The following is a 27,031-nucleotide window of genomic DNA, read 5'->3' on the forward strand; positions in this document are numbered from 1 at the left end:
CTCCAACACCACAAAGGTTTCCTTATGAATACACAGCAAGCAAACATTAAGTACAACTTTATTTCTAAACAAAAACTCAACCAATGTGCAACTGATTCATATACTCTGAACACTCAACACTTGAATCTCCACGTGGGCTTTTCAATCTAAGTTCTTTGGCAATTTCTGCATCGGCTAGATCTACATGCAACTTTCGGGCTCTTCTCCTTGACCTCCAAACCTACAGGGTAAAAAGAAATGCCAACCAAGTTAAGAATTGATGTGTAATAAAGGAATTCTTGCTACTTCCTAGCATACATGGACAGTTGTCAACTTAATCTTGTACCTGATATCTTGAAAATATTATTTTTTATACTTGTGAAAGAAGTAAGGAAACGACCTTTGTACATTTACAGAACAAACCTTTTCTCTTAAATATTAACATGAAGGGGAAAACTAATCTAGTGCCAGCTGGAGTCTTGTTAAAAAATTACAAGGAATTGGTGTCATTGGGAGAGGACCAAGATAGCAGTGAGGAAGAGCCAACCTCCCATACCCTTATCTTGGAAGTATAACGTCAGTTTTTCTCCCAACCTATTTTATAGGTGCTGCTGCTGTTACCCTCTCCCCTGAAAGCCGGTGGTTGTCCACTTCCTGCCTGCATACGCCATTGGATGCTGGTTTGATCTTTTTGAGAGTTTTTGCTTGTGTATGCAAACCCTTCTAATCTTACTACTAAATGCTATGGAGGAGTAATGATAGTTTATATTTGACAACATCTCCAGAGAGAGAGAAGAGAGAGAGAGGTAGATTAGTGTCGGTTTTGGCAGCAGTTATCCTTTGGTGTTTAGTTGTTTTGGTGTTATTTGATAGATTTTTGGGGTGGTGAAGTTGTGTGTGTCTGTCTGGTTGTGGTGAGGTTGAAGAGGTTTGTGGTGCATTTAGGTATCTGTGAGTGGTGGTTGGGGCAGTGTTGGTTTTGGCGGGTGGTTGTGCTGGGGGAAGTTGTGTGGTTGTCGTGTTCTTCCAGGCTGTTGGTGTTCGTCTGCAGTGATTTGTCGGGTTATTGAGTTTTTGTGGGGTTGTGGGTCTCGGGTGGTTGGTTTGTGTTTGGTTGTTGGCGTTGGTTGTGTGTCGGCTAGCCTATATCCAGTGGACAGCACAGCCTAGTCCTGAGTATCAGAAGCCAGAGGTGAGTACCTGTTTGTGTTTTGTGTTTGGTATTTAATTGAACCAATTGTCCTGCAGGTTAATTTTAGCTGGTATGATTAACATAACTGTGGGGAGTTTACTTGTTTTTTTGTGATTCCGCCACATAATTTTTTTGGCGCCCGAACAGGGACTGCTGGTGTGGCAGCTGCTGGACAATTGGTCTAGGACAGTGTGTGTGAGTGGTGAGAAAGTTTGGGATAGAAGGATTGAGTGAGGTGGAGAGGCTGAAGGAGGAGTTGAGGTTGGAGAGGGAAGTAAGAGGACAATTGGAAGTGGATAATGAGAGGTTGAGGGTAGAGTGTGAGGAGCTGAAGAGCGAGTTAGAGAAAATGAGAGGAATGCTAAGGAGTGCAAAAGTGGAAATGAAAGAAGTGAAAGGAGCGGAAGAGAGAATGGTTGAGAAAATGGACGAAAAATTCTTAGTGATGATGAATGCAGTGCAGGAGTTGATGAAGGGGTTCATGGGAGAGGGAGCTGTAGGAGGTAGGCCTACTAGGTCTTGTGATAGGCCAGAAGTGGTAAAGACAGTGGAAGAGTGAGGGGATGAAACTACGAGTGACGAAGGTGACTTGTTTGTGATAGGTAAAGGAAAGAAGGGATAGGTAAAGGAAAGAAGGGAAAGAGACAGGATAAGGATAAACCTGAGGACAAGAATAAGAAGGGGGCTGAGGAAAAAAGACGACCAAGGGAAAGAAGGCTAGTAAGGATGACGGACGGGATGAGACTAGAACTGAATACATTTGGGAAAGGGCTGAGAGTGATTTAGATAGCGGTGAGTGGAAACAGGTGGGTAGAAAGAAGGGTAAGAAGAGCGTAATCAGGAGCATGGATGTTAGTATGGAAGTTGATTCGCTGTATTCGGACGAGGTTAAGAGGGATCAGAATGTTAGTAGTGAAAGCGAGAGTGAGCGGGAAGTACGAAAGGCTGTATATATGAGAAAGATACCTAAATGTGCACAATACGAGGAATATGGTAGTAGGGACATAGGGGATTTTTTTTAAGGAATATGAAAGGTATTGTGAGGCAAAATATAGGGATAACAAGAGTGTCTGGGCAAGAGAGTTGGGTAGCTTTTTGACAGGGATTTTTGTTGAATATGTATGGGGTAATGGAGTGTGGGGAATGTGCCTTATGAGAGTGTGAAAGCCAGGATTATGGAACAGGCGAAGAGGATAAGGAGTAGTGTTAGATATAGGAGAAAACATGGTTTTGATGAGGTAAGAAAGAATGTTGGTGAGTCGTCGTCGATGTATGTGTGCAGGTTGGAAACATTAGCCAGGAAAAAGTTTGGGGATGAAGGGATAAATGAGTGTAGAGAGTTGATGAGGAAGTTGTTAGTGACTGTGCCTGAGTGTGTGTATTAGTTTGTAAATCTGAAGAGTAAGGAGAAAATGCGATGGACGATAGGTGTATGAAAGAGAGTAGAAATGTTAGTGTTAGGACTGAAGTGGCTGATGTTATACCAGAGGTTAAGAGCTATAGGGAGGCAGTTTTGGAAGGGCCAAAGCGAATGGCAGAGCGAGTGGTTGATAGGAGTGTTAGAGCCAGTAACGTGAGTATGGTTAGCTCTAAGAGATATCGGAGTGCAAGCGTTGGAAGAGTGGGGTCTGTTAGTCGTGAACGAGAGCAGCAGTGTTACAGATGTGGAAAGCTAGGGCACAGGAAGAATGAATGTCGGTGGGCGTTGGGAGCTTGCTTCAGGTGTGGGCAAGTAGGGCATATAGCAAGTGGATGTCGAGGTACTCGTGTGACTGAGGTTTGCGGTAATTGCGGAAAGAATGGTCATTATGCTAGGATGTGTAAGGAACAACGGGCAAAATGTGTTGCATGTGGAATGGAAGGTCATGTGGTGAGTGTGTGTAGGCGAAAGAGGGTGAGTCAGGTTGGGAGTTCGGGAAACTAGGTACAAAGGGGATTCAGTTGGGTGAGTCCTCTGGTGTAAGGTCAGTAAGAGTGATGCATGTGCGTGAAGGATTGTTGCATGAAAAAGGGTTTGGAGGAAGAGCTCATGAATGTATGAGTGTAAAAGTGAGGTGCAAAGGGGTGTGTTTGGTTGCTTTGATTGATACTGGGTACAGTGTCAATGTTTTTATTTTTAAGAATGGATGTGACAAGTTGCGGAGTGAGTGTGAAATTAGGAAATGCAAAGGGGAGGTACGAGGAATAGGAAATTTAGGTATGCATGTGGTGGGAATGTTGCGTGATAATGTAGAAATCGAAGGGGTAGTGATGGATGAAGGTGACTTTTATGTGATCGAGGGAATGAGTGATAAGTATATGTTGTTAGGATACAGGTTCCTGAAGAAGTGTGGGATGGTGGTCCATCCGAGCAGGAATATGATTGAGTTGCATAGGAAGGGGAATGTACATGGAGAGTTTGTTACTTGGATAGGGATTGGAGGGGGTTAATGCAGTAAAATATGGAAGGGAGTGCCGTTGGTTGCGAAAGAGAGTGTAAAAGTGCTGCGAGAAGTTGGAGAAGTTGTTAGTGTGAAAGTTGCGTGGCCCGATAGTCTTGGGATTGTCAAAGGTGACAAGTGTGCATATGTGGTTGAGGGTGTGGATGTGTACGACGGGATTTTGGATATGGAGAATCCTCGGGTTTTTGTGGCCTCATTGCCGAGTGTTAGGAAAAAGCGAGTGTGCGGTATATGTGAAGGTGATTGTGTGGGGTTGTTGTATACGTTGGTGGATGTGGATAACGAAAGATATGTTAGGGTGCGGCGGGTGTTGACAGGTAGCATGAAAGAAAGTGATGAGTGGAAGTATGATGAGTTGAGAGAAAGAATTGAGGTGGATGAAAATGTTGGTGATGACGAGAGGGAGCGGTTGATGCAGATGTTGTGGGATAGGTGGGGTGCGTTGAGTTGGGGTGACGAGGATTTCGGGGGATCTAAGCTTCCAGAGTTCAAGATAGTTTTGAATGACTATACCCCCATATATCAGCGTCCCCGACACTTTTCTGCGCCTATTGCCCGAGAGATTGAGGAACAGTGTGAGGAACTTGAGAGAGTGGGAGTGATCGAGAGGAGCGAGATTGCTTGAAATAGTCCCATAGTCCCAGTATGCAAGACAGATGGGAGTTTGAGGATGTGTGTAGATTACAGGAAGGTGAATAAAGTGACTGTGAAGGAGCGATTCCCGATGAATGTGGTGTCTGATTGTGTGTATAAGATGCATGGGATGAGAGTGTTCACAAAATTGGATTTGGTAAGGGGCTATTACCAGATGCCTCTTGAGGAAGGGAGCAGGCATGTTACGGCTTTTTCGAGTGGTAGCTGCCACTATCAATTCAAGAGGTTAAGTTTTGGATTGGCTAATGCGCCTGCTGCCTTCCAGAGGGTGATGAATGTAGTTTTGGCTGGTTTTGATAGAAGGAAGGTGACTGTGTTCATAGATGACGTTTTGATTGCGAGACTGTTGAGGAGAATGTGGAACTGCTTGAGAAGGTGTTAGAACGGTTGGAAGAGGTTGGAGTGAAAGTGAAGCTGGAGAAGTGTATGTGGTTGGCTGGGGAAGTGGAATTTCTGGGTCATAAGGTGAGTGCGAGTGGTGCAAGGAAGAGTGAAAAGTTTGTGGAAAAATTAAAGGAGTTTCCACGTCCCTGGACCTTGCGGGAGTTAAAGGGTTTTTTGGGTTTGATTGAGTTCGGGAGGAAGTTTGTTAGGGATTGTTAGGGTATGGGGAAGCCGTTGACTGAATGAACTGGGAAGAAAAATTGTACTAAGCTGAGGTGGGATGAGCGAATGGTGGGAGCATTTGAGAGATTGAAAGAGGAGGCTGCTAGGGACGTCACCTTGGCTTTTCCGGACTATAGTGAGGATGCCAGTAAGCTTGAGTTGTATGCTGATGCTAGTAAGTTTAGTATGGGAGGATGCTTGGTGCAGATGCAAGAGGTGAATGGGGAGGGACAATTGAGAGTGATTGCGTATGTGAGTAAAGCTTTTAATAAAGCAGAGCTGAAGTATTCGGTGGTTGAGAAGGAGCTTGCGGCAATAAGGTTTTGTGTGAAAGCGTTGAAAGTGTTTTTGTATGGGGTAAAATTTGTCATAAGGACAGATCATCGGCCGTTATTTTATATGATCAGGAAGGAAAGTCTGAATGCTAGGATTGCGAGGACAATTGAGGATTTGAGTGAGTTTGATTTTAGCTTAGAATATGTGCCGGGGAGTAAAAATGTGATCGCTGATACGATGTCTAGGATGCATGGTAAGGACAGTGGTGTTGTGAAAAGTGACTGGGATCCGAATATGGTACCTGAGGGGATGGTTGTAAAAGAGAGGTTTGAAGGGAATGACAGTGTGTGTGAATGTTTGTTTTCAGCATTGAAAAACTTGGAAGGTAAGGGTCTGGTTGAAGAGGTACCCGGTAGTGTGAATGAGTTGCGAGAGAAGTTGATGAGTGATGTGCAGGAGGAAGTGGCATATGCGGAGGAACAGGGTGGGCAAGGAGAAATGTTGCATGAATTGTTGTCAGCAGTAGCTGAGTTGTTTGGAATAAAAGTGTTGTATTTTGGATGAGACAGACCGGTTGAATATCGAGGAAGGGTGAGTACAGGTAATGAACGTGGGGTTTTGATGATTCAGTGCAGGGAACGAGGTTGTAATTGGTTGGTTACAAAAAGGGACTGTGAAGGGGATCTGAGTCACAATTGTGGAAATGGGGAATTAACTGAGGATGAATGTGATGAGGAGGATTGTGATGTGGATAACCAGGTGGACGTGGTAGTGAATGTGTGTATGCATGGGACTCGAGGGAAAATGGTGACGTTTGTCCAAGTAAATGATAGTAGTACTGTAGTTTGGTTGACACAGGGGCACAAGTTTCCTTGGTGAGTGGGTCAGTGGTGAGTGAACTTGAGAGATGTGATTGGGAAGTGAAAAGGCAGTCTACAAGTGTGAGAATACATGGGTTAGGACAAGGAAGTGTTTTAGTATGGGAAAAAGTATGTGTTTGTTGGTGCATGATTGGTTTGGGCATATGGGGAAAAATAAGTTGTGGGAATGCATGAGAGAGAGAGTGTATGCTCCTGGGTTGAATAAGATTTGTGTGGATGTAGCTGTCACGTGTGAAGACTATCAGAGAGGAAAATATCAGTGTGTGCATGCAAGTCCACCTGTGTTGCGATTGCAGATGAAAGAGCCGTTTGAAATGCTCGTGATTGATTGTGTTACTTTGCCTAGGTCCGCGAGAGGGCACGTGGGGATGATTGTGATGATGGATCACATGAGTAAATTTGCTTATGTGGTTCCCATCAAAGATAAGAGGAGTGAAACTGTTGCACGAATGGTGGGTCAAGTGATGTTGCCCATGTGTGTGTGTAAGCCGGCAAAAATGTTGAGTGATAATGGACATGAGTGTGGGATGGGAATTTGAAGAAATGTTGAAGGAATGGGGTATTGTGCGTGTATTCTACTCCGTATATGCCCAGTGCGAATGGGTTGGCTGAAAGGACTGTTGGGACGATAACTGAGATTTTGCGAATGATGAGGAAGGGCGACAAGGATTGGGATATGTATGTAGGACATGCAGTTTGGGCATATAACGCCACACTGCAGAAGAGTATAGGTATGTCTCCTTGTAAATATGTGTTAAATTTTGAAAGGATTGTCAGACCGCGGTTGGGTCTGTCAGAAGGTGATCGGGATTTGTGGAAGAAAGTGAGTGAAAGGTTTGAGAGTTTTAAGATTGGGGATAAAATGTTGAAAAAGGTGGTTGAGATGGGAAGAATGAATGTGAATAAAGTAAGGGAGAAATTTGAAGGGCCTTTTGAGATTTTGAAAGTGGGACCAAGTGGATTGAGTTATGTTTTGGGGAAATTGCGAGTAGGTGGGGGAATGGATGAGGTTAGGGCACACCATAACCAGCTCCGTAAGTGGAGGGAAGTACCACAGTATGTTCGGGAGAATGCAATGAGTGAGTGGTTGAGGGTGAATAAGTATGAGCCGACTGTCAGTGAACAAATTGGTCTGGGAGATCGACAGTTGGTGTTGGTTGAGTATGGAAGAAAACAGAAGAGTGTGGAGAGGGGAAGTAGAAGGGAAAAGCATGAACGGCATGGTAAGGGGGTTGGTGGTAGGGTGCAAACTGTTGATAAAGCGTGTGCTACGAATGAATGATACTTGTAGTGTATGTGGGTTTGAGTTGACAGGGACAAATAAGACTTCAGTGAAAAGGAAACTGAGTAGTGAGGAGGTAGTTGATAGGATGAATAAGTCTTTGCAGGAGTTTGACAGAAGTATGGATGAACTGAGTGGTATGGTGGCCGAAATAGGGGAGATGTTGGAACCAGAGTTAGAGGACATTGGTGAAGTAGTGAATGGAATTTGGGAGGATGGTAGCGAGGGAGATGATGGGAGTTTGAAAGAAAGTGGTTTGGAAGAAGTGAATGGCGATGTAACTGAAAGAGTGTATGATGGTCCTCAAACAAGATCCAGGGGGCCTGCATCTGAGCATCCTTGGGTGTTGCGAAAGGCAGTTTAGTGTGGATGTTGTGAGTGTAAGGAGATGTTGTCAAATGTAATGGGGGAGGTAATATGGAGGAGTAATGATAGTTTATATTTGACATCTCCAAAGGTTGTGTGAGAGAGAGAGAGAGAGAGAGAGAGAGAGAGAGAGAGAGAGAGAGAGAGAGAGAGAGAGAGAGAGAGAGAGAGATATTGGTGGAAGAATGAATGGGAGTGGTTAAATGGCAGCCAGAAGCATGTCTGTTGTGGCGCTCTGGAGTATGTCAGTGGAAGTCTGTTATGAGAGTCGTAAGCAGTGAGGCGTCTGGTGAGGTTAGTGTCGGTTTTGGCAGCAGTTATCCTTTGGTGTTTAGTTGTTTTGGTGTTATTTGATAGATTTTTGGGGTGGTGAAGTTGTTGTGCGTGTGTCTGTCTGGTTGTGGTGAGGTTGAAGAGGTTTGTGGTGCATTTAGGTATCTGTGAGTGGTGGTTGGGGCAGTGTTGGTTTTGGCGGGTGGTTGTGCTGGGGGAAGTTGTGTGGTTGTCGTGTTCTTCCAGGCTGTTGGTGTTCGTCTGCAGTGATTTGTCGGGTTATTGAGATTTTGTGGGGTTGTGGGTCTCGGGTGGTTGGTTTGTGTTTGGTTGTCGGCGGTGGTTGTGTGTCGGCTAGCCTATAGCCTATATCCAGTGGACAGCACAGCCTAGTCCTGAGTATCTGAAGCCAGAGGTGAGTACCTGTTTGTGTTTTGTGTGTTTGGTATTTAATTGAACCAATTGTCCTGCAGGTTAAAGGTAACGTAAATGGGAAAGTGTGAGTGTGGGGAATTTTGTTAGCTGGTACGATTAACGTAACTGTGGGGAGTTTACTTGTTTTTTGTGATTCCGCCACAACGCTAGAGAAAATACCCTGGGGTTGATAGTAATCCTTGCTTCCAATTCTTGCCTTCCTTTGTGAAAGACCCTCGTTCGATTAGTATCGGGTGTAGATCTTAACTTATAGGGTAAATAGCCCATGCCCTGGATGTGTTGACCGGCCTCCTCAGAAGAGGAGATATAGAAGGAAGTTGGCACCACCATCTTAAGAAGGTTTTGCTTCCTCAGGAGCGGCATCCACTTCTTTTCTTTCTCATCCTGGCTCTTCTTTACCAAACTCTTCTTGACTGCTTCTTCCTCCCATGAAGATTTTACTATCATTCTTTTACTGCTTCGTCCTTTGAAGATTCGATTTGGGGTTCAGGAGATACTGTAACAGATGTGGATGCCCCTGTCTTCGCAGGGGGAGAACCACTACCACCAACACTGGTGGTTCACTATAAAAAATACTTCAAATAGCAAAATTGAATTATATATTGATATCTTCAAAAATTTTTTTAAAAAATTCTTATAAAATAGGTTAACATGACCTGTGCAAATAATTTCTTGAAATTTTTTTCACAGATCATGTTAACCTATTCTTATAAAATAGGTTAACATGACCTGTGAAAATGAAATTTTTTTTCACAGATGATGGTAACCTGTGAAAACAATTCCATAAAATTTTGTTCACAGGTCATATTAACATAACTTATAAAAATTTTAAATGAAAATTTTGTGAATGTATATATCAATACAGAGATTCCATTTTGCTCTCTGAGGGATTTTTATAGTGAACCACCCGTGTTAAGTAATGTCCAAGACCAAATATATTCTATAATGGTAAAGACTGATAAACTTTGCAAGCCCTGTTACTTGGACTCACCTTGATCTTATGGTCGTCGCTGACGGTAACTAGCATTTCTGGATCTCTTGGATTGAATGCCACTGCATTCACAACATCTTTATGGGGAAGGCGGGCAAGACAGACACCATAATGTCTCTCCCAAATGTACCCATGTCGATCCTCTGCACCACTATCAACAGAAAAGGATTTTATAGAAGGCTTTCAAGCACTTTGTTTATTTGCAGGCAACTTGAATACTATGAAATACTGAGTGAATTACTCTTCTATTCATACAAAATATATTCCTGAAGAATGGAAACAAAATATATTCATGAAGCATGGAAGTATTTGTAAATGTCTACATCAATGTTAAAGAAAGTTAAGCAATTTTATGCTTTAACGAAACTAGTAAAGCATTTATATGCTTTAACTGGACTACTGATTTTATTTCTAGATTCCCATATAGCTAACTACAAGGATTTTCTTTTGATGGCAACAGCACTTGGGCTTGAAAACGATGTGACTACACAATTTGATCTTAACCCTTGAGATTCTGAGAGATCACAAAACTTGTCAATGGCAGATTACAGTTACAGCTTATGGGCAGAGCAATTTTTTTAACTGCTCCCTGTAAATCTACTTTTCGTAGTAGTATAACGCTAGTTATGTTAATTGGAAGTGAAATGCCGTACTTGGACTCCACAGAAGTATATTCAATAATGTCAACCAACTGAAGTGAAATGTCAGACTTGTGCATTGACGTTAGCTTACCATTGTTCATATACGAAACAAACCTTCGGTCTTAACATTAAGATAATACTAGCGGCAAGCTGGAAACCAGTAGAATTAATAAAAAACTTGAGATCCAGGGACTATTGGCATCTGTACCAGGTCACGGGGTAGTGTAGTTCCCAGAATGCCCTTGGTCCTGTGACCTATTATTGCAGTAATCAGAATCTCAAGGGTTGAAATGTGTATTGCTGTAAATGCCACCACTGAAATAAGGAGACTGTGAAGGGTAAATACTGGAGATAAGCAAGGCAAAAGAAGTTAAGCAGTAATATTACAAAAAAGCAAAATAATTGAAAAACTCGAAGACAAAAAGCAACACACTTTTTGGGCATTAGTCAAAGGATTTGTTCTTAAATGAAATGGTAAAATTGGGGCAAGGTAAAGCTAGACAGGTAAGTAAGAAAACTTAGGATAAGACTGAAATAACTCAAGTTCAGGAACTTTCAGGAAGCTTTCACTAGTAAAACAATCTCAACTTTTCACTTGCCTTGCAACAAATTGGTGTGACACATCTAAAAATATAAAGAAGCACTCATCATTGGGTGTGTATGCCTTATGAGATCGCAGCATTGTTCCAACCTGTTGAATAAATATAAAATGAAAAATTTTCCCAGCTCGCATTTCTACACTTTTTATGGTAAGACTATGATATTTCACCAATTTTGCCTACCCCACAAACACCTCATATTCACTTGGAGTGGCTACTAGAGTTATGTCTTATGACTGAATATGTATTCATTTTTGTTGGGCCTTCCATTAAAAAACTGTACAAACCCCAAAACTGTTTATGACAAAGAGGATGTGGTAAGCAAAGCTAGTCCAATGATCTTTCAATTATGGATGATGTAATCTTATGTCATCAGAATCCAAATGATTGAGAATTGGAAGATATGATTTTACATAATCTTGAACCGAATGTGCTAAATCGCCATATCCGATCTTGAACATTAATGTGCTAAATTGCAATATCCAAGTAGTACATAAAATGAAGTTTATTGAAGATACAGTTCCTTTTCTTGGTGATGCAGAATAAATTAAATAACTTGTGGCATGAAACAAGACAGATAATGGTGCAGTTTTGTAAGAAATTACAGCCATTACCCTACACACAGTAGTACTGTATTTTATACTGTACAGATATTGTCACATTTTTTTGTATGAATGTTTGTAACATTAATGTTGGTAAGTAAGGTAGTCAGTACACAATTCGTGACTAGTGTTTAATTCACTAGATAAGAAACTTTGTAAGATCTCAAGACCCCTTCTATGAACAATTTATTACACTACTGTACTTGTATTTCTGCTATAAGGTAAAAAATCACTATGGGCTGTATATTCTTTTCTAAAGATTTTAAAAAATTATGCACTGTATTGATGATGATGGTAATCATGAGGTTGAGAGGAAACTTTGAGAACTATAGCTACCTCAGTTAATGTTGTGAGGTCAATTACGTGCAGATCTATTCCTTCTGCAATCCTTGGAGGACTGAGGGGATTATCAATGACGCAATTAGCTTGCCATGGTCTGCTGTTGACATATAAGTACCTAAAATGTATAGAGGAAAACTTGTAATTTTATATTTCTGGCCACAAGACAGCACTTTACAAACTGTAAATGGTTAAATGTCACCCATCCAATACACAGATAAAAAATCAGTATGATGCATTATGTTCATCATTCTAAATTGCATACTTCACTTCCTTTAATTCCTTCCATAAAACTGCAAACAGATGCACGAACAGCAGTTCAAATAACAATAAACTCTGAACAGATACAAGGAAATGAAAATATCAGTATATATATACTGCCAAAAGAAAAATTAAGGTTAAAGAACTTTGTTAGCAAGTGAGAAAGTTGAAAAGGACTGGAAGAAAGTAAATGTCAGAAAGCAATGCAACTGGGGCAGAGGGAAGTTGCAACGGACCTTTGGCTCAGTTTACAGTTACGCAACATACACTGATTGCCAATGAAAATTAACAATTCCAGTGCTGTTACTGTGCCAATGTCTTTGGTCTACAAATTTCTGACATTATTTTCCTAGATTCCAAAGTAAAAAACTTAACTTTTATTTCATACATTTTTGGATAACTCCATAATATCCAACAAGTCCAAAATTCTTCAGTATTAATATTCAAAGTATAATTTTTTGGGGGGAATATGTATACTTTCTAAAACTGGACACATTTTATATGCTTGTGCTTCTTATGGCATCTTGACTATTATATAAACAAAAATAACCTGAACTACTTCCATAAAAAATAGCACCGCAATGAAAAAGATAATACATGAACATGACACTGCTTTGTCCTGATTTCAAATCTAATTTACTATAACTTTATAATGCAAACTGAATAATCCTTGTTGAACATTACAGTTTATTTAAGAAGCCAACATAGCACTTCATTAATGATGTCCTCTTTCCATTCTGAAGTATGTATGCAAGATGGGTCACAAGAATATTGGAGAAAAGCGAGAATGTCCTTAAAAATTTAAAATTTGGAACCTTTCAAACTGTGAAGTCAAAATACTTCCAGAACAATTACAAGGATCATCTTTGCCTAAAATCTTCCAAATCCTAGTCCAAAGATGAAAAATAACTATACTTCTGGTACTTTTCAATAAATAATCACAAAATTCTTCGAGGAGATATGAAATTAGTTGCCATAAGATAGCTTTGTCAGACCACTAAGCTAATTCAAATTTCCAACCTTGTAGGTCTGGATTCACAGAATTGTATTTCATAAAGGTGAAAACAGTAAAAAAAATGTGATTACTTTGAAAGTCATAAAAGGAGAAAAAAAAAGAAGCACAGTAGCATACAGATATACGTACTGTTATTACAGAGAACCCTTAAGTACTGACTAATATATTCTGTGCTTTGCACAGCAAACCATAAAAAAGTACTGTGCCTACATATGGTGATACAAATTTACCAAATTATCGATAACAAGCAACAGCATATTCATAGTGTAGTACTAAAATTTCATGTAGATGCACAATCTATGTACAAAATGGAACATGTGCTTGGCAGTACTTCTATAAAATAATGAGCCAGAGAGTATTCATTACATAATGATAATTTTCATGATAAAATTTTTTGGATACTAACCTACTGTTAAAGCTAGCTTTATCTTCATGATGTTTGATGTGATCAGCATTGAAAACAAAATCAAAATACAGTTGGCTAACACTCTCGGACTGTCTGTAGTCATCGGTTTCCCATCAGATGGTGCTGGAATGTTCAACGTTCTTGTCTTATTTCTTCATGATCACCAACTAAGAAGTGGGGAGGTTGGGTGGGTTCCCACTTTAACAGTAGGTAAGTATCCAAATAATTAATTTCATCATGAAATTATATTTAGAATCAATTTAACCTACTGTTAACGTTAGCTGACTCTTACCTTGTTTAAGTTTACCAACTACCACATTGAATAAGGATGGTGGGTTCATGCAGCCAACGAAACTGCGTACAGTCAAAGCCATGTGAACTAAAAGTTTTTTTAAAGGGGGCAAAAAGGCTAAATATTCCTGCCTGATGTGTGATCCTTACTGGTAAGTATTGTCGCCAGATGTTGGAACCACAACATGGAGTAAAGTCCTCATAACAAGACTTTTCAAGAGGATCCTTACAGGGAAAAAACGGACTCTTATCTAGTAGTACTGGTTACACCTGTGCCCGAGTCAAAAGCCCATAACAGCTTACATTAAAATTTAATCGAAAATCCTGATTGGAAGACAAAACGGCCAGCACAAAAGATTGAAAACCTCTTCAAACTTTAAATTATGAGCAATATTCTAATAAACATGATGCAGAAATTAAAGCAATGTAAAGAGTTATCCTTGATCACTGTGACAGAAAACTGGTTAGTGTAACTGAGAAATTGGGAAACAGGTAGAGCTTAAATCAAGATATCTAGTGGAACGGGTGCTGGATATCACTTAGGACAAGCACCAAGATCAAACACTAGCCACTGTTATTGATACATAAGTCTAACAGTGGACTACCTTCTACATTAAGGATTGCTTCCTTGGCCATTCTAGAAATGCCCTTAGCTTTTACAACAGGCAATTGACAATCTCCACGCATTGAGAAGAAATATGGGGAGATTTGATGGAATCTTTTCCAATAAGACTGTCTGAAAAGATCCCTCCTGGATGAAAAGAAGTTGAGGAACACCTACCACGAAGAAAGAAAGTTAGGGAAACTTTTCTCTGGGGCCATGAATGCACTAACAAAATCATCTTTGTTATCTGCAAAGTTCACAACTTTAGTATTTCCTCAAAAACTGCCAACAGTGGATAAACCAAAAGGTCTAAATTCGAAAATTCTACAAGGAAGGCATCCACTGCCCATGCCTGAGGATCCTGGTATGGAGGGCAGTAAACTGTTATAGTATTTTGGGCAGTTGTGAACAGATGAGTATTTGGGTCTCCCTAAAGGTTCCACAACTGGCAAACCTAAGGCAGAGGAGATTATCTGACAGGAGACCTTGCCCTTACTGCTGAGATGGTCTTCAGTACCAAGGTTTCTTTTTAGGACAAAATGAGGAAATAGAATGAAGTTGCTGGATACTGTCCAAGTTTCTTGAGTGTCTCCTCTTGCCATCTAAAGTAAGACTTGAGACTTGCATAAGACTAAACTGTCAAGAGCTGTAGGATGTTTATACTTCCACTTCCTGACATCGAATGTTCCTCAGAATGGCCCCTCAATCTGCCTCCAAGACATCTGAGGACAGTGTAAAGGTTCTTGGGGTCTACAGGCCAACCCATACAGTTCTCGCCACTGGTAGAAAATTGTTATCCTTCTACCTGTTGGGAAAAAAAAACTTTCAACAAGAGATGTTATTATTCTTATCATAACAAATTGGTGAGAAACGAACCAGTCGTCCAAATATGGGAGAATACTTCAATTGAAGGAGTAACGGGAAGTGTAAGTACATGTCCTACATATTGACAGAATTTATCCTTTGCCCTTCTGAAAAGATGCCAAGACCCAACTGAATGACTCACTGAGAAGAGAGTAATATGAGTAATCTTGTTGAGACAAGACATGCCCATGACTCAATGGCTTTGTTGCATAACAACCATTCAAACTACCCTTCCAAACTCTGAACTATTCTGTATAAAGTGTGGAGAGAAGAATAACAGGAGTTTGATGGGAGTAAAATATAACAAAAAGTACGACATATCTTTACCTGAGAACCATCGCTATCAAATGTTCTACTTGACACTTTACCAGTCAGTTCTACTTGACACTTTATCAGTCACTTCAGAAAATCTGCACATGGCTTTCTGAGGATCCACACAATCCTACTTGAACTGTGAGTTCTAAACTTCAGTTAAGGTTACATGCATAAATTTTCACTGAGAATGTGAGCCAGAACTCTACTGAAGCAGAACTTGCGAGTAAATTGGGAAATTCTACATGGAATGTGGGTGCAAAAAGAAAAAAAAAAAAAGGCTGTAGGGGCTAGACCCTAGAAGGAAGACTTCAAAGGTAGTGCTCAGAATTTCTGAACTCCTGTTGTGAGAATTTAAGGTATGAAGGGTTAATGAGAAAATGATGGACCATGATGGTCTAACACTTAGGAGTTAAGGAGACAGATGGACCACTGTCAAAAACAGCTGCTAATGGTTGAGCTGGGCTACCTATATGATTTTACACAACTGTTCCTCTTACTTCACAAGAGAGTTGCAAAAGGAATAAGACATTCCTCCCATTAGCCTTGGAAGTAGGTCTATCATCTTCAAGACTAATGTAACTATTATCATCTCATATCTTAAACGTATCATTTATCTGTTATATTTTGATATATCCACCACTGTCCCAAAATTTGGCCACAAAACCATTAGGCCAGTACTTATTTTTAGGTATGAATGCTTAACTTATAGGATTTAGGCCTATGTTACCCTAGTCTAAAGTATAGTAAATATGGGATAGCTTAGCCTAATGTATTGTAGCCTATGTTGATTTTTGACCTATTTGCCTAATAACATAGCCTAAAAAATTGGGGGTACTTTCGCTTCACAATTAGGCCAAATTACTTAACCTATTAGAGGAGTCTTTGCTTTCTAGGTCCAAGAACTAGAAACTGCAAGTTGAACAGAGGAGGATGAAAAGCATATAATAGCATATGTAAAACATAACCCAGCATTAAGCACCTTCAAAACTGGAAAAAGATGCAGTGGCATCCACGAGCCAGCTTACACTAAACTGTTTCAGTTTTTCTTTGACTATTCATCCATCTCCCAAAGGCTCTATATTCACGATAATTCACCTTACCAAATCAGTGTTAACTTCTTACGTATTTGTTTTAACAGGAGCTGAGGTAGAAGTAAATTAAAGAGCACCGGTTACCGGATTCAGCTTTGACAAAAGGAAGCAAAAATGAAACAGCGCAAACTATCACTTGCTTTATTACTAAGGGAGAATCAACCAAATCACGGTTGAAACAAGGCCACTGTGAAACTACTCAAATCTAACCAGAGGACCACATAATGCCAGCAAAGACCGATATCAGGATGCATGCAAAAGAAAACAGCAGAACTGACACACAGCTCAGAATGACTGAGGCAAACATAATACGTATGTCTGAATTCCTAACTCTACCGTCCACCTACATCACAATACATTCTCCAAAAGGGATTGAACAGGAGCCAGCCAGTGTTGCTAACTTAGGGGAAAAACTGCTATGTTTAGCAGATTTCAGGTTGTCACAGCTGGCAACACCGGAGCCAACGAAGGAGAAAGACAAACGAAGGAGAAAGACAAACTCAAAACTCAGCGGGGAGTTGTTCGGTGGCTCAGCACTGAACCCTAACTGGAAAAAATGGTTGTAAGATAAAAAATGGTTGAGAGAGATGTGTTAAAGGGCACAGAACCTTGGTTCCCAATAGAGGAGGCAAACTACTAACACAGGGCTGTCCAAAGGTGGGGTACAAACAAATGCCAAGGCTGCAACTCCTTCTCCCTTGAGGCAAAAACCAAAAAAGGCTGAAAACTGGGGCATGGGTGATCTTTGCCCTAATATTTTCTATCAAAATCCTAAATGATAAAAGAATGTATGTAAATTATTATTTTTCTCCTGAACCACCTAGGGAGCAAAATAAGGCAGAGCAGAGTGAGAGAGAGAGGAATTAACCTAGGCTATCAGGTAGGTTAAAAGAGGAGGAGAATCAACACCAGAAGACAAAAGGAATAGATTGAATAGGCAACTAGTGCACCCTAACTAATTGTCTATGTAAATATTGGCCTCTATCACCTTCCAATACTACACAAAATTTACAACCTCTCATCAGATCACTCAAACTCTACGTACATGTAAAGAGAACCATGCTCGTGTTTCAGCAGCTGGCGCAAATAGGCTATATGGTCATCTAGTAAAATCATCTTGTAAAATCTACACATTTGGTTTTCACAAAGTCTTTCCTATAGAGCCTAATGCTCTCATCTCTGCTTGTTGTAGATGACATTAGGCAAAAAACAGAAACAAGCACAATACTATACAGGAGAAAATTAGCCAGAAATTGTCAAAATATTACTACAATGCCAATCTGACCATCTGTACGACAGGTTGGCATGAAGAAATATGACAAGAATGTAAACATTCCAGCACCATTTGGTGGGAAACAGATGACTACACAGTCCAAGCACGTTAGCCATGTGTATTTTGATTTTTTTTTTAGAAATGTTGAGCGTGTTTTGATCTTTTTTTAATGTTGATCGCACCAAATGGTTCAAGATAAAGCTAACTTTAACAGTGGGTAAGATTCACTCCACATAATGATGTCTATGACAATTCTTGTTATCCAAAAAAGAATTACAAAATCAATCACAGACATCTGTCATGAAAACTTCAGCAATGAACCGAAAACCTGTTATGAATATTAAAAAATTAAGCAATCTCTTACTATAATATAGCATATGTAAACTACATCACTACTGTGATAAAAATACATTACAACCTACAAGAATCCGTGTCCACTATACAAAAAAGTAAAATTTTACCTATGATCAGGAGAAAGTCCCATACCAATAATGTGTCCATTCAGATCAATTAGGTGATCAATTTCATCAAATCGGTCAGCAACAGAATCGTAATCTAGCCTGGAAAAAAACATGTATACCATATAAAAAAATATTAGTTTTACATCAGTGGTCTTTCAATTGTAAAGCTTTTACTCTCATAATTACGTACAATGGAATATTGGGAATGAATTCTATGCTCAGTTTAAGCTACACAATTTTGGACAGGTATCAGTTATTTACATTATTCTACAATGCAAAAATTTTAAAAATAAAAAAGACATTTAAAAAACTGAAATGCACTTAAAAATGGCAGACTCTCTGAACAAATTATTCTTTATTCCTGATAAATGATCTATATGGAGGTAAACAAAGTCAGCAAACCTGTGGAACTCTTTAGATATACCATTAATTTCAACTGTACACACAAAGAAAATCCACAGAGGACAAGGTGGTGTATGACTCAATGACTACTCCAAAGTAGCTGAATAAGTGAGTTTATGGGGCTATAAAGTATTTCTGAAAATGCTTCTGAGGCTCTCTCTGTCAACAGCATTCCTTTGGTGTCTTTCCACTAAGCTTTCCAGCTCATGAAGGACTTCTGGTTCATATACTTGAAGAAAACAACATGAGGGTCTTTTCACCTCCAAACCACTGCTTAGGCAATAAAGAGCAATGTCAAGTCTAAATCCAAAATATGAAAGGTACGTACAATGTATAAGAAAATAAATCAAAACTATAAAAGAGAATTATAAAGACAAGTGAAGAACAGGAAAGCAGAAAATAGAGCAACAGTACAATAGCATTAACAATTTAATTTCATAAAATCCCTGGATAGCTAACTCATTCGAATTCTTTAAGTTGGTAGCAATTACAGTGGAGAGAAAATCACATATGAATTGTGAAGCAGATATTCAATGTTACCAAGTCAAGGCCGTTCAATTTGCAGTTTCCTTCATAAGTTAGAACATAGTGGTTTCAGTACAGCGTATCTGCTGATAATTCTACTGGAAATTTCATGAAATGTCAATCATAACACCAACTTTACAGGATAATGACATAGTCTGCTATGCACTAAGTCTCACTGTAAGGATACGAATAAATCTTTTGGAAAATTTTTTCAGAATTACTTTCTTCCTCTTTCTTGCTTCAATAGTGATTAAATACACCAGAGGTCTTGTTAGATGATGGATGGATTATCATTTATACAGTCTTACCAAACCACGCCATATTTTCACTGTCCACAGCCTGGTCTGGAAGAATTCTTGTCAAGCACAGGGCAGACTGCAGAATGATAAAGTTGATAGAATCATTTCTAGACTTACAAAAGAATTCCCCAGAAGCTAATAAAAAGTTGAAGATGGTTGAGTGGCTCAGTGGTAAGGAACCAAAGACAAGACCGAAATAAATACATCTGGAATCAAAAGTGACACTGTACATGGGAGACACTAATCATCAAGATCAAGCCGTCTCTGTGTACATACCAATTTGGCTCCTGGAATAGACCTAAGTTCCTTAACTCTCTCTCATGGTTTTGTTGCTGGATCCTCTCCCGAAGGCCTGGCCCAGCATCCAAAAACGTAGGTATAGTGAAAGTTTTTATTCTTTTGAAGCCTGCAAAATCAACTCCATTTCAGCACAGTTGTATTTGGTACTGTAAAAAGCAAACTTCCCTAGTAAAATACTATCAGAAATCAGTTGAAATAACACTTAAATATGACCACAGAGTAAGTTTAACAATCTGAGGATCAAGATCATGAGATAAGGTTTCATGGATTTCTATCCCCTTCAACTGTTTAAAAACGCAGAAATTGGTATTTGCATAATAGATACATTAACATCCAATATGTATATTGGGTGTTACTGAGAAATTCCAACCAGTTTTTCCTACTAAATACAGAAAATGCTTATATTCATGTGTAAGTGTAGATGTTGCGTAAATAAAAAAAATACTTATACAAGTAATATTAAAACAGGGTCACAAATCACATTATATGAACAATCATGGCTCTCCTATCTATCCTATATATTCCCTGTAGGTATATGGTGGCCTGTCTGTCTGCTAGTCTCTTTTCCATAGGTACTACTTAGGCTTCTGCTAAACCGAGTTTAAAAAAAAGTCTCTTCTCCCTACAGGCATTTTTATAATACAGACAGGCCACCACTGTGCATATCAATATTCCTTGGACCAAGTATTTAAGTGACTACTACTTTTCCTTTTCCTTCTACTGCCACAATTCAGAACCCTCTTCTTACATCTACTCTCCCTGACTCTTAAAATTTTTCTTTAAGGAGCTAGTCTATCCTTCCCACTTTCCTTCCTCTATTTCCATCAAGTTTGGGCTAGTTAAGAGTAAAAGGTTTCTCTGTCCTAGTAACCTGACCATTAAAATTAAACTTCCATACTGATTTTTGTAGCAAAACCATAAAATTGTACTTTGTTTTTAAAAATGAAGTTTTTATGTTAAAACAAAGTTTAATGTATACTTACCTGGCAGGTATATATATATATAGCTATATTCTCTGTTCCACCAGGCAGAAATTTTCAAAACTCGCGGCAAACGCTAGTAACCTATTAGTAGTTCAGGCAACCACCACCCCGTTACCGTGGCGCTAGCGCTAGGAACCGTTCCCAATTGGGCCAGATTTTCTCTGAACCCTGTCTCCTGAGGGGAGGAGGGTGGGCATTAAATTATATATACCTGCCAGGTAAGTATACATTAAACTTTGTTTTAACATAAAAACTTCATTTTAATGTATGACACTTACCTGGCAGGTATATATATAGCTGATTGACACATTTGGAGGTGGGTCAAAGACAGCAACATTATTAGAGTATAAAAATATTATTAAAATATTATTAAAACTCTAGGTTCCTTACCTGCTAAGGTAGCTGACTTCATAGGTCCTGCCTCTAAGCCTGCTTAATCCTTAGGAGCTCTCAACAAGGAAGTGTCCTGTATGTTGAAGAAGCTAAGACTGGAACTGACAACTGGACGTGACCAATGTGTTGACAGAACCGTACAGCCCTCTTATGCCACGGCATTCAAGCTAGTAATAGATCATTTACCTGAACTACACACACACCACACCAAGATAATACTAACAAGACTGATAAAAGTACAGAACACTTTTCTCAGACGACCAAAAAACACAAACACCATCACCTAATAAAATCAACTAGCTTAAAAGAAGGTTATGGGGTAGTAACTCCTTTGCCCAATACTGTACCAGAGGACACGTATGGACCTAGCGTCTTGACAATTATCAAAGGTTTGTCTGAATATGCCCTAAGATAATGAGACGCAAATATTGAATTAGTTCTCCAATATGTGGATTCAATAATTTCTTTGAGGGCTAAATTCTTTTTAAAAGCCAATGAAGTCGCAACTGCCCTGACTTCACGAGCCTTCACTTCAAATACCAAAGCTCTGCTCTTGACACAACATATGAGCTTCTCTAATCAACTCTCTCATGAAGAAGGCTAGAGCGTTCTTCGTCATGGGTCTACTGGGGTCTTTAACTGAACACCAAAGAGCATCAAGAATTCCCTCTGATCTCTCTTGTTCTTTCCATATAAAAAAAAAATGCAATGCTCTCACTGGGCAGAGAACTCTTTCTTGCTCATGACCCACTAACTCAGAAAGACCCAAAACTTCAAAGGATCTTGGCCAAGGATTAGCCGGATTCTCATTCTTGGCCAAGAAACCTTCCTGGAATGAACACACTGTGTTGCCATGTCTCCATCCCACCTTCTTCGATATGGCCTGAAGCTCACTACTCTTTTAGCCGTTGCCAAAGCGACTAAAAAGATAGTTTTCTTAGCAACATCTCTCAGAGAGGATTTCTCTAAAGGCTCGAATTTGCTAGAGGTTAAATACTTCAAGACAACATCGAGGTTCCAAGCAGGTGGCCTGCATTGGGGTTGTTTCTTGGTACCAAATGACCTAATCAGATCTCTAAGGTCTAAGTTATTAGAGATGTCTAGATCTCTGTGTCTAAACACTGAGGGTAGCATACTTTTATAGCCTTTGATTGTCGAAACTGACAAACCCAAATCCTTCCTCAAGTATAGAAGGAAGTCTGCGATTTGGGTCACAGAGGTACTGGATGAAGACACTTTCCTGTTCTTACACCACTTCCGGAAATTCTCCCACTTCGACTGATATACTGTAATTGTGGAGGTTCTTCTGGCTCTAGCCACTGCACTGGCCACCTCTCTAGAATATCCCCTCGCTCTGACAAGACTTTCGATAGTCTGAACGCAGTCAGACCCAGAGCGAGGGTATTCTTGTGAAACCTGTCGAAGTGGGGTTGTCTGAGTAAATCTACTCTTAGAGGAAGAGTCCTTGGCGTATCTATTGTCCATTCCAGTACCTCTGTGAACCAACTTTGGGCCAGCCAAATCGGAGCTATTAAGGTCATCCTCGTTCCTTGGCTCTCCCTGAACTTCTTCATAACTTTCCCCAGTACTTTGAATGGAGGAAAAGCGTAAACATCTAAGTTTGTCCAATCCATCAGGAATGCGTCGACCGCCACTGCTTCCTGATCTGGAACCGGAGAGCAATAGGTTGGTAATCTTTTTGTTCTGGCTGTCGCAAACAGATCTACTACCGGACGGCCCCACAACTTCCACAGGCTCTGGCAAACCTCCATGTGCAAAGTCCACTCCGTCGGGAGAAGTTGTTCTCTTCTGCTCAACAGGTCCGCACTCACATTTTTCTCCCCCTGTATAAACCTGGTGAGCAGCACAACGCTTTCCTCTTCCGCAGAACTTCCTTTGCCAGCTTGTAGAGGGGAAAAGAATGAGTCCCTCCTTGTTTGCGGATGTATGTCAGAGCCGTGGTGTTGTCCGAGTTGATCTGCACTGTCTTGTCTCGAATCAACTCTCTGAAGTGCTTCAAGGCCAAGAAAATTGCCATCAGTTCCTTCCTGTTTATGTGGCAACTTGTTTCTTCCTTGCTCCAAAGTCCCGACACCTCTTGAGGGCCTAATGTCGCTCCCCAACCCGCGTCGACGCGTCGGAATAAAAACAAGATGAGGTCTGGGCTCTTCGCTGAAGCGACATCCCTCTTGCTAACCTGCCTGGAGTTAGCCACCACTTTAATTCCTCCTTCACTTCGGCAGGAATTAGAAACTGGAAGGAATCCGGTTGCAATTTTCTTGGCCATGAATCCTTCAGGAAAAACTGTAGAGGTCTCATGTGCAGTCTTCCTAAAGAAATGAACCTCTCTAGCGAAGAGAGTGCGCCCAGTAGACATCCATCTCTCTTGCTGAGCATCGGTCTTTCTCTAGAAAGTCCTGCACCTTCCAAATGCATAGGGCTTGCCTTTCGGGGGACGGAAAAGCCCGAAAAGTCACTGACGATATCTGAATCCCCAAATAAAATGAAATTTTCATTATTAAAATGAAGTTTTATTGTATACTTACCGAACAATTATAGAGCCGTGATTTCCACGAGCGGCAGGATACTAAATTCAAATTTGTAGCGCGTCGGCGTTTCGCCAACACTGGTGGTGATGACGTCCATCTCTCCCTCCACTCGCTGGGAGAACCAGGTACAATCTGCCCAGGTGAATCCAATTCTTTCTGCCCGTCCGTCCACCTAAGGGGAGCGGAGGGTGGTATAATCATAATTGTTCGGTAAGTATAACAATAAAAACTTCATTTTAACTAATGAAAATTTCATTTTTATTGTAGTGTCTTACCGAACAATTATAGAGCTGATTACACATTTATGGGAAGGTGGGATTCAGTGGACCACTAGTATTTTCAAATGGTTACATTTATTGCAATACCAGTAAACACTCAAGGTGTCTGTTGTACCTTACCTTTGTAAGAGAGCTACAGCAGACTGTTACTCCCTCTGGTCGGTGCTCTTCTTACTATTGTAGAGGAATTGGAATTTGACCAAAGTTAGCCTCTACAGGAGTGGAATCCTTCCGTAGTTCAAGCGAGTCAAGGCTGACTGACGGAGGATAGTAACAACAAAGATTGCCCTTGCCCTGGGCTAAGACCAGAAATTCAATCATACAAAACATTTGTCACCAACACCAGATTTAAAAACAAAAACATATATACCCAACCATTGTAAAATCTGACCTAACAGACTGGTGAGTATCCCAGGTACTCAGTACAGCTTCCCTTGAACTCGACAACCTATTCAAGGTGAAAAGTTAGCATAGAGGTGACGACCCCGTGCCGTTTCTCCCAACACCATGCCAGAAAACTGCCACCGGACCTAACGTTTTACAATTCTCAAAAACCGTTTCCATCTCTTTGAGATAATGACTCGCAAAAAACCGAATTCGATCTCCAGAACGTGCTCTGAAGAATCGAAGCTAAAGATAAATTCTTTCTGAATGCTAAAGAAGTTGCCACTGCTCTAACCTCGTGAGCTTAACTCTCAGAACGGAAAGATTGTCGTTCTCGGACTGCGAGTGAGCTTCCCTGATAAGCTCTCTAATAAAGAACGATATAGCATTCTTAGAAAGAGGACGAGAGGGATTTTGAACCGAGGTCCAGAGCTTAGAAGATTGTCCTCTAATACCCTTAGTGGCAAACAGTACTGCTTAAAGCCCTGGGACTGGACATAAGAGCCTTTCTTCCCCCTCATGTCCAACCAAATCAGATAAGTTCCTTACCACAAAACTCTCGGCCAAAGGATTAGAAGGATTCTCATTTTGGCTAGAAAGGTCAAAGATACCGAAAATACAGCATTGCCTTGAGAGAACCGACTCTTTTGTCTATAGCGTGCAATTCGCTGACACGCTTAGCAGAAGCTATGCAATAAGAAAAATTGCCTTCTTAGTCAAGTTCCTGAGTGAAGCCGACTTCAAAGGCTCAAACGGTGGCCCCATGAGGAACTTAAGCACCACATCTAAGTTCCAAGCCACTGTATCTTGCGGGAGCTTAGTGGTTTCGAAAGACCTAATGAGGTCCGACAGATCTGAATTGGAGGAAATATCCAAACCTCGATGTCGAAAAACGAAGAGAGCATGGCTCTATATCCTCTGATCGTCGAAGGAGCCAGTTTCTTAGAGTTCCTAAGAAATAGAAGAAAATTCTGCTATTTCTGTTAAAGAGGTCGCAGAAGTAGAGACTTTAGCACTTCTACACCACTCTCTGAAGATTCTCCACTTCCCTTGATCGAGTTTGGTTAGAAGACTCTCTCCTACAACGAGCGATAGCTTCTGCAGCTCTTCTTGAAAATCCTTTCGCTCTGACAAGATTCTGGACAGTCTGAACCCTGTCAGAGGCTAGAGCGGACAAGTTTTGGTGGAACCTCTTGAAGTGAGGTTGTTTGAGAAGCCACTTCTCTGGAGGAAGAAGTCTGGGGAAGTCTACTAACAACTGGAGAAGGTCCGGAACCACTCTTTCCTGGGCCAAAAGGGAGCGATTAACGTTAGTGTTACATTGCTGTGCGAAATGAACTTGTTCAGCACCTCTTCTTATTAACCGACCAGGGAACGGGAGGGAATGCATAAGCTTCCAGACCCGACCAATCCAACAGCATTGCGTCCACCGACCAAGCTAGAGGATCTGGGACTGGAGAACAAAAGAGAGGAGACGGTTGTTCCTTGATGTCGCGAACAGGTCTATTGACGGCGTCGCCCCAAAGGCGCCAAAGTTTCTGACAAATCTTGTTGTCCAAAGTCCACTCCAGAGGTAAAACATTGCTGTTGACGACTTAACTCGTCCGCCAGGACGTTCATCTTTCCCACGGAACAAATCTCGGGACTAGCTGAACCTTCGCTTCGTTTGACCACAGGAGGAGATCCTTGGCTACTTCGTACAGAGAGAAGACGGTTGTTCCTTGATGTCGCGAACAGGTCTAATTGACGGTCGTCCCCAAAGGCGCAAAGTTTCTGACAATCTTGTTGTCCAAAGTCCACTCCAGAGGTAACACTTGCTGTTGACGACTTAACTCGTCGCCAGGACGTTCATCTTTCCCGGAACAAATCTTCGGGACTAGCTGAACCTTCGCTTCGTTTGACCACAGGAGGAGATCCTTGGCTACTTCGTACAGAGAAAGGACTTGAGTCCCCCCCTGTTTCCGCACGTACGAGAGAGCCGTGGAGTTGTTGGAATGCACTGCACTACTCGACCTTCTACTAAGCTCCGAAACTGTCTGAGCCCCAAGAAAATTGCTAACAGTTCCTTTACATTTATGTGGACTTCTTCTCCTTCTCCGACCAAGCTCCTGAAGTCCGTTGATTTCCCAGTAGGGCTCCCCAACCTGTGTCCGATGCGTGGAAAAAGAACTGTAGGTTCGGGAGGATGGGTCGTAAATCTAACCCTTCTTCCAACCTTGCTCTAGAGAGCCACCACCTTAGGTCCTCTTTTATATTTGATCTGTGACAGGAAAGGTAATCGAGTCTGGTTGTGTCTTCCTGCACCAAGAGGCTCTCAGGAAAAACTGCAGAGGTCTCATGTGGCAGTCTTCCCAACGTCAAAAACAAGATTTCCTCCACTGACGTTCAATTTTGCCCAGGAGCCACTCATCCACTGATTGGCAAAGAACTTACCTTTTTGTCCAAGAACTCCTTAACTTGTCTCCAGACAGCCTTAAACCCTCTTCGGGGACAGAAAAGCCCGAAAAACTTGAGCATTCAGAATCATCCCCAAATAAAGGATGCTCTGAGATGGAACCAACTGGGACTTCTGTTTGTTGACCAGAATTCCTAACTTTCTGGCAAGATCCAGAGTTGTTCCAAGGTCCTTCATGCACCGACTCTCTGATTCCGACCGGAGAAGCCAACCCTCGTCCAGATAGAGGGAGATTCTTACTCTAATATGTGCAGCCAGATTCCTATCGGGGATAGAACCCTGGTGAAAACTTGAGGAGCGGTCGCTAGTCGAAGCAAAGCGCCCG

General features: G+C 40.9%; 1 protein-coding gene across 6 annotated transcripts in view; it reads right to left on the reverse strand.

The window, feature by feature from the left end:
• Positions 1-40: 40 nt before the first annotated feature.
• The window catches only part of LOC135209158 (F-box/WD repeat-containing protein 5-like), a 79,285-nt gene continuing 52,294 nt past the window's right edge, over positions 41-27,031 (reverse strand). For all 6 annotated transcript variants that reach the window (XM_064241824.1, XM_064241821.1, XM_064241823.1 and 3 more), the window contains 6 exons: positions 19,641-19,770; positions 18,139-18,237; positions 11,555-11,675; positions 10,617-10,708; positions 9,377-9,527; positions 41-220 (listed from right to left, as the gene is read on the reverse strand). In XM_064241824.1, the coding sequence (XP_064097894.1) occupies positions 77-220; positions 9,377-9,527; positions 10,617-10,708; positions 11,555-11,675; positions 18,139-18,237; positions 19,641-19,770 (737 nt within the window). In that variant the 3' untranslated portion in view covers positions 41-76. The remainder of the gene's footprint in view (positions 221-9,376; positions 9,528-10,616; positions 10,709-11,554; positions 11,676-18,138; positions 18,238-19,640; positions 19,771-27,031) is intronic.

This window comes from Macrobrachium nipponense, chromosome 37 (genome assembly GCF_015104395.2).
Source record: "Macrobrachium nipponense isolate FS-2020 chromosome 37, ASM1510439v2, whole genome shotgun sequence".
NCBI lineage: Eukaryota > Metazoa > Arthropoda > Malacostraca > Decapoda > Palaemonidae > Macrobrachium > Macrobrachium nipponense.